At 37.0% G+C, this 13,240-nt stretch overlaps 1 protein-coding gene across 1 annotated transcript in view; it reads left to right on the top strand.

Annotated features, from left to right (window-relative positions):
• Positions 1–12,673, top strand: part of LOC136024836 (uncharacterized) — a 55,481-nt gene extending 42,808 nt beyond the window's left edge. Inside the window, exon 5 of the mRNA XM_065700325.1 lies at positions 12,229–12,673. Coding sequence (XP_065556397.1) covers positions 12,229–12,237 — 9 coding nt within the window. The 3' untranslated portion in view covers positions 12,238–12,673. The remainder of the gene's footprint in view (positions 1–12,228) is intronic.
• Positions 12,674–13,240: the final 567 nt, after the last annotated feature.

Genomic DNA, 13,240 nt, shown 5'->3' with positions numbered 1-13,240 from the left:
GATGGTGGTTGCAAATGCTAATCGAATTGGGAATTGCAATCTTTTAAATTGAAAAAGCAGATCCGTTGGAATCATGGGAATGCGAGGAATAAGAACAGCCTCGCCCTCATAAGGCCCTGTCAAGATTGTGGCCTCTATTAGGTTTTCCATTGTTTTTTTTACGGCAAGTCGCGTGCCATTGCAAAGCTTTAGTGGGTTGATATTTCTTAAAAGTATTATTGGTACGCCTATTTTAGTTGTAGCACGTGTGGTGGAAACCCTGAAGGATCTATGGAATTTAAAAATTCAGATGGATAATTAACCGCTTCATTTGGTTCCAAAATACAAATTAACTGCGTAAAACTTGCGAATATACAACATTCTTCGCTGTCCAATTGTCGCTGCATATAAATAGATTGTCAGGTTTACCGACCCTCGAACATGCAACGTACAATTGTCCATGGGAAAAACAATCAGTATTAAGATCTATACCACATTTTTCTAATGATTGACCTTGAGCTTTGTTAATGGTGATTGTAAATGCTAATCGAATTGGGAATTGCAATCTTTTAAATTGAAAAGGCAGATCCGTTGGAATCATGGGAATGCGAGGAATAAGAACAGCCTCACCCTCAAAAGGCCCTGTCAAGATTGTGGCCTCTATTAGGTTTTCCATTGTTTTTTTTACGGCAAGTCGAGTGCCATTGCAAAGCTTTGGTGGGTTTATATTTCTTAAAAGTATTATTGGTACGCCTATTTTTAGTTGTAGCACGTGTGGTGGAAACCCTGAAAGATCTATGGAATTTAAAAATTCAGATGGATAATTAACCGCTTCATTTGGTTCCAAAACTGTGTCGACTGACTTGTAAAGGACTGCCTGGTCTCGAATCTTGGTCAAAACTATATTGTTGATTTCGTGGACGTCTATATTTTTGGGTGCGAGAATCGCTCTTTCACTTAGCCATTTATTATTTTTATAATTTTTTAGAATATTCGGAAATACTTTTTCAATCAATTCATTTTTGGACGTCACTAAATTACAGAAATCAGCAGGTAGTTCTATACGTCCTGAAATTGAGTCTACTGGGAGCTTTCCGTTTCCCATTGCCAGCAATTGATCTGAAAATGTTTGACCAGAGTCATCGTTTTGCAATCGGACACGCATATTTGTAGTTAATTTTAATATTTTTACGTGTGCCCATAAATTAGAATTTTTCAGGCAAGCATTCATTTCGTCTGCAGGAATTGATCTAGGTATTATAGGTAATGTTTGCCTGAAATCTCCCGCAAGCAATATTAATGTGCTGCCAAAGGGTTTCGACTTCCCTCGCAAATCTTTCAAGCATTGATCCAGAGCCTCGAGCGATTTTTTGTGTGCCATTGTGCACTCATCCCAAATAATAAGTTTGCATTGCTGCAATACTTTACCCATCCCAGATGATTTGGAAATATTGCACGTGGGAGTTTCTGTAGAATGCAAGTTCAGAGGCAATTTCAAAGCGGAATGAGCAGTTCTTCCACCAGGCAGCAATGTTGCGGCTATTCCTGACGACGCAATTGCCAACGCTATATCATTTTTTGATCGAATTGATGCCAGAATCAGTTTTATCACAAACGTTTTACCAGTACCTCCTGGCGCATCCAAAAAGAAAATTCCTCCAACGTTGTTATCTCCAATAAATTCAGAGCTTGGCATACACTACGGTAAGTGTCATGTATAGTACCATTTACAGTCCTCAAATACTCAAAGGATGTCGGACCGGATACATTCACCAAAAGCAGGCGTAGAAAGAAGCATTCATGTTGATTGGGGTGAACGGTGTAGAGTCTTCCTATCGTGGTATCTTTGAAGATGGTAGGTTGGCCGTCGACTGACTTACCCTGTTTTCGACGTTCAAATACTTTATTTTTTGAAAAAACAGCAGTTTTTTTGCAAAAGAATCATTTTTGCAAAGCGAAAAAAAAGCTGTTAATGTTGTATCCGGTGGATTCAGGACTCTTTGTTGCACGTTGGTTTCCGTGAAATAAACACGTTGACCATTCTGTAAATGTACCGCTAAGTGAACAACAGCTGGACTACGTTCATGTATCGGAAATGAAAGAATTCGCCAAACAGCTTCATTACTGCTTATGTATCTTCCAGCCTGATATTGTACGATTTCATCGAAATCTTTGATTTCGGGCTGCAAGCCAAAAACTGCCATGTCACTACCTTTGTTGACGTATTTACATATGTATTTGATTGCCTTTACGGAGTTAGAGTATTCAACGTTTATGTGTGCATTAAATGTTTTTGATAATAATGGGGAATATGGAACAACCCACTGGTTATCTACTTCGATGGTGGTACCGTTACGCTTCTTTATTATTGCTGTTTTACCGCCATCTTCAGTAGATCTTCTTCTATATTGTGGGTAACCATCATTGCCAGTAATTGTGTTTGATACTAAAAGTCGAGGATATTGCTTTTTGCACCTTCCTTTGGCCATGCATGGTGAATTTTCGTTCAGTGCACCGCAAGGTCCATGTATCATATTTTTTACAATAATATCATGTAACCCCTTATCGACATTTTTATCAGGTATTTCAGCGTCACCGTCATAGCAAAAATGACGACAACTAATTTCATGACGTCAGTCAACACAGAAACATGACGTCACCTGATCCACAGAAAGACACACAGATAGACAACTTATTTTTATATATATAGATATATCTATCGTCTATCTATCTATATATATCTTCTATCTTATATATATAAAAATAAGTTGTCTGTGGATATGTCTGTCTGTCGGGCGACGTCATGTTTGTGTGTTGGCTGACGTCATGAAGTTAGTTGTCGTCATTTTTGTTATGACGGTGACGTCATTAAAGATATTTAAGACATGCGTTCACGTAGAAATCTATTAATGTTTAACTTTAAAATGACTGATGAACTTACAATGGCAACAGCCGAGGAAGATGCTCAAAGAGTCTATGCCAAAAAACTTGCTGCTGATAGAGAAAGTAAGAAATAAAAGCGTGCCGAGGAATCAAAAGAACAGCAAGGAAACAGTCTTGAGGCTGATAGAGAAAGTAAGAAAAGAAAGCGTGCCGAGGAATCAAAACAGCAGCAAGGAAACAGGCTTGAGGCTGATAGAGAAAGAAAGAACAGAAAGCGTGCCGAGGAACTACCAGAGCAACGCGAAACCAGACTTGCTGCTAAAAGAGAAAGTGAAAAAAGAAGGCATGCTGAGGAACTACCAGAGCAACATGAAACCAGACTTGCTGCTAAAAGAGAAAGTGAAAAAAGAAGGCGTGCCGAGGAATCACAAGAACAGCAAGAAATCAGGCTTGCTGCTGATAGAGAAAGTAAGAAAAGAAAGCGTGCCCAGGAATCGGAGCAACCTGAAATTTATCGCCTGGCATTCAGGTACAGCCCAGTCGATGATTATAGCTTGAGTAGATGTGTTCAAATCGGGACTATGTCTAAAATTTGTCCCTATTGCAAGGCCTTGAAATTCAATGGTGAAACAATGGGAATGTGTTGCGCCTCAGGAAAAGTTAAACTTCCTCTATTGGCTGCACCACCAGAGCCATTGAAGACTTTCCTGACTGGAACTACGTCAGAATCTAAGCGTTTTTTGTCAAAAATCAGAAAATTCAACTCATGTTTCCAAATGACGTCGTTTGGAGCCCAAATCGAAAATCCAGATCAATTTATGTCTACTTTCAAAGTAAAAGGGCAAATTTATCATAGAGCAGGGTCCCTTCTACCATTCTCAGGCGAGAATCATAAATTTTTACAATTGTACTTCATCAGTGATAGAAATTCTGAATTGAATGCACGTTGCGAAATTTCTCCCAAAGTTGAAAGGACAATCGTTTCCCAATTGCAACATCTTTTCCACGAAAATAATAATTTAGTGCGTCTGTTCAAAACAGCCATCGATTTGATGCCTACTGATACGCCTAAAATTGTTATTTCCGCTGACAAAACGCCTCCTGGCCAACATGTGTGTAGATACAATGCTCCAACTATCGACGAAGTGGCAATCGTTATGGTCGGTGATCAGTTTTTACCTCGAGATATTATTCTTCATAAGCGAAACGCTCAGTTGTTAAGAATTGCTGAAACTCATCGATGCTACGATGCCCTACAATATCCTATCATTTTTTGGGATGGAGCCGACGGCTATTACTTTAATATTAAATTGATAAATCCAGCCACTAACCAAGAAATGAATAAGAAATGCAGTGCAATGCATTATTATTCCTATAGACTAATGATTCGGCAGGATGAAGAAAATTATATTTTAAAATGCCGTCAATTGTTTCACCAATACGTCGTTGATATGTATGCTAAAATTGAATCAGAACGTTTGCTATATATCCGCCTGAATCAGACCAAGCTCCGCTCTGAACAATACATTCATTTGCGAGATGCAGTTGTAAATGACGGTAATACCACAAACGTGGGAAGATTAACAATTTTACCTTCGTCATATGCTGGCAGTCCCCGTCATATGCATGAATATGCTCAAGATGCTATTGCGTATGTTCGTCTCTATGGTCGTCCAGATTTATTTATTACATTTACATGTAATCAATCTTGGGACGAGATACAGCAGCTTTTACTTCAAGGACAATCGGCGGTTCATAGGCATGACATTACGGCCCGTGTCTTCCGGCAAAAGTTGAAATCACTGATAAACTACATAGTAAAACGTGTTTGGGGTCAGTGCGATGCTGGATGTACTCAGTGGAATGGCAAAAACGAGGTTTGGCACACGCACATATACTAATCTGGCTGCATAATAAAATTACGTCTAACGAAATTGATGATGTGATTTCCGCTGAAATACCTGATGAAAATGTCGATAAGGGGTTATATGATATTGTTGTAAAAAATATGATACATAGACCTTGTGGTGCATTGAACGAAAATTCACCATGCAGGGCCAAAGGAAGGTGCACAAAGCAATATCCTCGACTTTTAGTATCCAACACAATTACTGGCAATGATGGTTACCCACAATATAGAAGAAGATCTATTGAAGATGGCGGTAAAACAGCAATAATAAAGAAGCGTAACGGTACCACCATCGAAGTAGATAACCAGTGGGTTGTTCCATATTCCCCATTATTATCAAAAACATTTAATGCACACATAAACGTTGAATACTGTAACTCCGTAAAGGCAATCAAATACATATGTAAATACGTCAACAAAGGCAGTGACATGGCAGTTTTTGGCTTGCAGTCCGATATCAAAGATATCGACGAAATCGTACAATATCAGGCTGAAAGATACATAAGCAGTAATGAAGCTGTTTGGCGAATTCTTTCATTTCCGATACATGAACGTAGTCCAGCTGTTGTTCACTTAGCGGTACATTTACAGAATGGTCAACGTGTTTATTTCTCGGACACCAACGTGCAACCAAGAGCCCTGAATCCACCGGATACAAAGGTAACTGCTTTCTTTTCGCTATGCAAAAATGATTCTTTTGCAAAAAAACTGCTGTATACTGAAGTGCCTTCGTATTACACGTGGAATACTAAAAATAAAGTATTTGAACGTCGAAAACAGGGTAAGTCAGTCGACGGCCAACCTACCATCTTCAAAGATACCACGATAGGAAGACTCTACACCGTTCACCCCAATCAACATGAATGCTTCTTTCTACGCCTGGTTTTGGTGAATGTACCTGGTCCGACGTCCTTTGATTATTTGAGATCTGTAAACGGTACTATACATGACACTTACCGTAGTGCATGCCAAGCTCTGAATTTATTGGAGAATGACCAACACTGGGATAACTGCATCGATGACGCGTGCGAAACGTCAACTTCAAGTCAAATTCGTGCATTGTTTGGCATCATACTAACAACTTGCTCTCCATCAGCTCCTACAAAGTTATGGGAAAAATATAAATCAAAAATGTCCGAAGATATACTCCATCGAAAACGGTTAGAGACGTCAGATATGACTTTTGATTTTACATCAGAAATTTATTAACTACACTTTAGTTATTATAGAAGATTTGTGCGTATGTATGGCAAACAAACCTTTTCAGGATTTGGGAATGCCTTCACCTAATCGTACCGCTGCTGTTTCGACATGTGTAGAATTGGATCGTGAACAAAGTTACAGTACGAGTGATCTATTGTCTTATCTACAAAATAACATTTCCAAGTTAACGTCAGAACAAAAAGACATTTATGATACGATAATACATTGTGTCGATAACAACGTTGGAGAAATTTTCTTTTTGGATGCGCCAGGAGGTACTGGTAAAACGTTTGTGATAAAACTGATTCTGGCATCAATTCGATCAAAAAATAATATAGCGTTGGCAATTGCGTCGTCCGGAATAGCCGCAACGTTCCTGCCTGGTGGAAGAACTGCTAATTCCGCTTTGAAATTGCCTCTGAATTTGCATTCTACAGAAACTCCCACGTGCAATATTTCCAAATCATCTGGGATGGGTAAAGTATTGCAGCAATGCAAACTTATTATTTGGGACGAGTGCACAATGGCACACAAAAAATCGCTCAAGGCTCTGGATCAATGTTTGAAAGATTTGCGAGGGAATTCGAAACCCTTTGGCAGCACATTAATATTGCTTGCGGGAGATTTCAGGCAAACACTACCTATAATACCTAGATCAACCCCTGCAGACGAAATGAATGCTTGCCTGAAAAATTCTAATTTATGGCCACACGTAAAAACATTAAAATTAACTACAAATATGCGTGTCCGATTGCAAAACGATGACTCTGGTCAAACATTTTCAGATCAATTACTGGCAATTAGAAACGGAAAGCTCCCAGTAGACTCAATTTCAGGACGTATACAACTACCTGCTGAATTTTGTAATTTAGTGACGTCCAAAAATGAATTGATTGAAAAAGTATTTCCGAATATTCTAAACAATTATAAAAATAATAAATGGCTAAGTGAAAGAGCGATTCTTGCACCCAAAAATATAGACGTCAACGAAATCAACAATATTGTTTTGACCAAGATTCGAGACCAGGCAGTCCTTTACAAGTCAGTCGACACAGTTTTGGAACCAAATGAGGCGGTTAATTATCCATCTGAATTTTTAAATGGCACGCGACTTGCCGTAAAAAAAACAATGGAAAACGTAATAGAGGCCACAATCTCGACAGGGCCTTTTGAGGGTGAGGCTGTTCTTATTCCTCGCATTCCCATGATTCCAACGGATCTGCCTTTTCAATTTAAAAGATTGCAATTCCCAATTCGATTAGCATTAGCAATCACCATCAACAAATCTCAAGGTCAATCATTAGAAAAATATGGTATTGATCTTAATACTGATTGTTTTTCCCATGGACAATTGTACGTTTTAAGTTCGAGGGTCGGTAAACCTGACAATCTATTTATATACAGCGATAATTGGACAGCGAAGAATGTTGTATATTCGCAAGTTTTACGCAGTTAATTTGTATTGTATCTATCTATCTATCTATCTATATAAAAACGAGTTGTGTGTATGCATGTTTGTTTGTTTGTAAAAAGAACGTTTGCATATGACGTCGTTATTAGTACATAAGGCTTTGTATATGCACAGACAATGGGAAAGCCAAGAATGTTGTATATTCGCAAGTTTTACGTAGTTCAAAACAAATATATAAATCTATCTATATTCATAGGTGGTACACAGGGACACAACTACAATGGCACGTAACTAATATGGCGCGTACATATATATATATATATATATATATATATATATATATATATATATATATATATATATATATATATATATATATATATATATATATATATATATATATATATATATATATATATATATATATATATATATATATATACTAGCTGTTGGGGTGGCGCTTCGCGCCACCCCAACACCTAAATGGTGGGGGCGCTTCGCGCCCCCCCCAAGCCCCCCCGCGCGCGCAAGTCGTTCCGCGCCATATTAGTTACGCGCCATTGTAGTTGCGTCCCTGTGTCCCACCTGTGAATATAGATATATATATATATATATATATATATATTTTTAACTACGTAAAACTTGCGAATATACAACATTCTTGGCTGTCCCATTGTCTGTGCATATAAATAGATTGTCAGGTTTACCGACTCTTGAACATGCAACATATAATTGTCCATGGGAAAAACAATCTGAGTTCAGATCTATACCTCATTATTCTTATGATTGCCCTTGAGCTTTGTTGATGGTGATTGCTAATCGAACATTCCCTGTGTCCCTGTCGTCATTTATATATCCCCCTGTGCCCCCCGGCGTCCCCGTTGTTGTTGTTTCCCTGTGTCCCGGTCGTCATTTGTGTCCCGGTGTCCCAGTTTGTAATATCTCTTTGAGTGTCGCGGTCGTAATTTATATTCCCTGTGTCGCGGTGTCCCGGTCGTCATTTTTGTCTCGGTCGTCATTTGTGTTCCGGTGTCCCCGTCTGTAATTTCTCTTTGAGTGTCCTGGTTGTCATTTATATTCCCTGTGTCCCGGTCGTCATTTGCGTCCCGGTCTGTATATACATTCGTTTTTGAATTGGTCTTTTTTCAGGTTTTAGTTTTTTACCTTTTTTTAGTTTTTTTTTCTTTTTTTTTAGTTTTGTTTTTCTCCTTTATTTTTCATTTTTTTTCCGTTTTCATTCTATTTTCTTTTTTAGTTTTTTTTAGCTTTTTAGCTTTTTTAGTTTTTTATTAGTTTTTAGTTTTTTTTTCTTTTTCGTTTTTTTGTAGTTTTTACCTTTTTTTTAGTTTTTAATTTTTTTTATTTATGTCCTGGTCATCATTTATACTCCCTGTGTCCCGGTCGTCATTTGTGTCCCGGTGCTTTGTTGATGGTAATTGCTAATCGAACATTCCTTGTGTCCCGGTCGTCATTTATATTCCCTTTGTGCCGGTGTCCCGGTCGTCATTTGTGTCCCGATGTCCCGGTCTGTAATTTCGTCAGTCGAAAACATGACGTCAGCCGACACAGAAACATGACGTCACCTGATCCACAGACAGACAGACAGACAACTTATTTTTATATATATAGATGGTCGTCATTTATATTCCCTGTGTCCCTGTCGTCATGTTTTTTACATTTTTTCTTTTTTCAGTTTTCTTTTTCTTTTTTATTTTTCAGCTTCACTATGAAATACATATCGCCGAACCTTTGTTTTTTTAACTAAAATCTGGTAGGCATTGATGACCTTATCCAAGTCAAAATCCCAAACCCAATCATCATCGCTATCATTTTCAGTTTTGATATGTTTTGACTCTCGCTGTCCAGGTGGATCTTCATCTAACTGCGCGGTTTTTCCTTTTTTTCTTTTTAGTTTTTTATTGGTTTTTACTTTTTTTTAGCTTTTTTAATTTTTTTTCGTTTTTTCTTCTTACTTTTTTTTTTAGTTTTTATCTTTTTCATGTTTTTTTATTTTTATTCTTAATTTTATTAGTTTTCTTTTTCTCTTCTATTTTTCAGTTTTTTCCGTTTTTAAAGTTTTTTTTTAGTTTTTAGTTTTTTTAGTTTTTTAGTTTTTTAGTTTTTTTAGTTTTTTAGCTTTTCTATTTTTTTATTAGTTTTTAGTTTTTTTTGTAGTTTTTGCCTTTTTTTAGTTTTTTCAGTTTTTTTTTAGTTTTTAGTTTTTTACCTTTTTTAGCCTAACCAGGATTTGAACCTGGGACCTTCATTCTCCGTTCTGACACCCTCTCTCACCGAGTGACTACTCCAGCATGTTCATTTTGGTGTTTTAAATGGTATATTATTAACCAAATTAATGTGTTTTACAATATACTAAGCATCGTCAAAGCAAAAATGACGACAACTAATTTCATGACGTCAGCCGACACAGAAACATGACGTCACCTGATCCACAGACAGACAACTTATTTTTATATATATAGATATATATATGTGCCCTGTCGATGATTAAAGCTTGAGTTGAGATGTTCAAATCGGGACAATGTCTGAAACTTGTCACTATTGCAAGGCATTGAAATTTAATGGCGAAACAATGGGAATGTGTTACACCTCAGGAAAAGTTAAGCTTTCTCAACTGGGTGCACCACCAGGGCAATTGAATACTTTGCTTACTGGAAATATTTTTGAATCGAATCGTTTTTTATCAAACATCAGGAAATATAACTCATGTTTCCAAATTATTATTTAAGAATTAACGACGCTTCTTGACTACTAAGGTCCCTGCGTCGGCCCTGCAGTGCATTCCTGCAGCGTGATTCGATCTCTGGGTCCCGTATTACCAAGCTAAGGTCAAATCCACTGCGCGACCACAGGACAAAAATTATACTGAACAAATAGACATTGCAAACACATTCGACATGTTACCGCAAAGTGTCTTGACCTCACATCCTTCAAATTTGAAAGAGAGAAACAAAGCCACAATGCTGCAGTAACTCATGTTTCCAAATGACATCGTTTGGTGCCCAAATTGAATATCAAGGTCATTTTATGCCTACTTTCAAAGTAAAAGGGCAAATTTATCACAGAGGAGGCTCTCTTCTACCATTCTCAGGCGAGCATCACAAATTTTTGCACCTGTACTTCTTCAGTGATAGCAATGCTGAATTTATTGAACGTTCCAGAATTTCTCCCGGTGTTGAAAGGATTATTGTTTTTCAGTTGCAACATCTTTTCCACGAAAATAATAATTTAGTGCGTCTGTTCAAAACAGCAATTGACTTGATGCCTACTGGTACGCATAAAATTGTTATTTCCACTGACAAAACACCAACTGCTGAACATATGCGTAGATACAATGCTCCAACTATCAAGGAAGTGGCAATCGTTATGGTCGGTGATCAGTTCTTACCTGGAGATATCATTCTTATTAGGTTAAACAATCAGTTGACAAGAATTGCTGAAACTTATCGATGCTACAATTCCCTATAATTTTTTGGGATGGAGCCGACGGCTATCACTTTAATATTAGATTTATAAATCCAGCCACTAACAAAGAAATGGATAGGAAATGCAGCGCAATGAACTATTATGGCTACAGAATAATGATTCGTCAGGATGAAGAGAATTATATTTTAAAATGCTGTCAATTGTTTCACCATTACATCGTTGATATGAATATAAAGATTGGATCAGAACGTTTGCTATTTATCCGTCTGAATCAGACCAAGCTCCCGTCTGAACAATACATTCATTTGCAAGATGCAGTTGTGAATGACGGTAATACCACTAACATTGGAAAAGTAACGAATTTAGCTTCGTCATATGCTGATAGTCCGCGTCATATGCATGAGTATGCTCAAGATGTCATTATTTCTATTCGTCTCCATGGTCTTCCAGATTTATTTATTATATTTACATGTAATCCATCTTGGGATGAGATTCAGCAACTTTTACTTCTTGGACAATCGCCGGTTCATAGACATGACATTACGGCCCGTGTGTTCCGGCAAAAGTTGAAATCTATATATATAAAATAAGTTGTTTGTCTGTCTGTTGACTAACGTCATGTTTGTGTGTCGACTGACGTCATTATAAGGATTGAGCATTATGCCGTCATGAAGTTGTTTGTCGACTCACGTCATGTTTGTCGACTGACGAAATTACAGACTGGGACACCGGGACACAAATAACGACCGGGACACAGGGAATATAAATGACGACTGGGACACTCAAAGAGAAATTACAGACTGGGACACCGGGACACAAATGACGACCGGGACACAAAAAGCCCAATTCTTTAAAATCAACGACATAATGATTATGCGGTCCAAAAAAGAAGAAGAAAAACGACATTGCTTTTCTATTTTCTATAATTATTTCCCTGTTTTAAAGTCAAATTTTCTTTCAGCACCTTTGATATTCATTGCATTCTTTATATTTTCCGGGGAAAATAACATTATTTTTTTAGTGAATCATCGTAGTGACATTTATTAAGAGAAAATTATAAATCTTAGAATTAGACTATTATTTTAGCTGCTATAAAAGAGATTGAAGGGCAGTGGTTGAAGTTGTTAGGTTAACAAACGACAAAAAAGTGTCAAAATTTCCCAATAAAAAAGGATAAATTTGTCCAAATATAATGGATAAAATTAATTCAAAATTTAAATTAGTTTTACTGTATCACCTATACTTTTCGGGATATAGCACTATCATACACAATTAAGTTTACTTTTAGTCAGTTTACACATCAATGAAGTAAAACGATATAATTAATAGTTCTTGCATTTTTACGGGTAATGGAGGGAGGATTGACATTAAAATAGGTTAGTTTGAGAATTCTCATCAGGGCCGTTAAGTGGATGTGTCTCAGCAGTTATGTTTTTGATCAGGATAAGGTTCTTACAAAAATGTGTTTTTATTGTGACTGTTTCATAATTAAAATAATGAGCTATGATTCAAATAGAAAAAGTTGTGTGAATCATCCCGATGTATTATGTTACATATGTATAGAGTACACTTTTCAAGGAAGCAGAAAGCTATTGCTAACTCTGTAAAGAAAGTGTACCTTGGGTAGTTTGGTGTCAAACTTGGTGACGAGGATAGGATATGGGTAAAAATATACTGTCTCTAAAATCTTTCGTATCATTTTGGACAGTGGACTACCAGGAAAAGAAAAGTCTCAAGTTTCGTGTGGTGATGGCTTAGAGAAAAATGTCACATCATATTGATAACTGCCATTTCTGTTTTATAAATATTTATAGAATAAAAAATAACAACGGTGGTAAGTGTTATTATTCCTATTTATCCTCTGCAGGACTACAAGTTGTTCACAATGGGGAGGTACCAATGGTACCTCATGAAGCAATCCTTTTAGAATTCAGTAAATGAATTCTGTTTTTGTTTTTTCTTTTATGTTCAAAACAATATGAATACTATAAGAAAGCAAAAATCGTGGACGATGCTCAGCTAGCGAATGAAAATTGAAAACACGGCATTGACTTTTAACTTAATATATCAAACGGGGTTTCCCGAAAATAAGGATTAAACGATAAAAGACGTTTTTAGCGTTGACTAATGAATAGTCTTTTTTGTGTCAAAGTCCATGTATTTCATTGTTGCAATTTTCTCAGGTCTGTATAAGCTGTAAGAAGCTTGAGTCCTTAACACTGAAAGGAATCAAGCCCACCAAGCGTTTTTATTCTCATTTGCTTCCAGTTCTACCCCAGCTTCCTGCATTGAAGTACCTTGTGCAAGTTTTTTTTGCAGGTTGAATATCCCGCGTATTTTCTTTGAATTCCTACCTTAGTCCTTAAAATCTCCGGGTCAAGATTCAAAGTCCTGATAATCTTCTAGAGTTG

This window comes from Artemia franciscana, chromosome 3 (genome assembly GCF_032884065.1).
Source record: "Artemia franciscana chromosome 3, ASM3288406v1, whole genome shotgun sequence".
Lineage (NCBI taxonomy): Eukaryota > Metazoa > Arthropoda > Branchiopoda > Anostraca > Artemiidae > Artemia > Artemia franciscana.
This window is presented reverse-complemented; position numbering and strand designations above follow the sequence as displayed.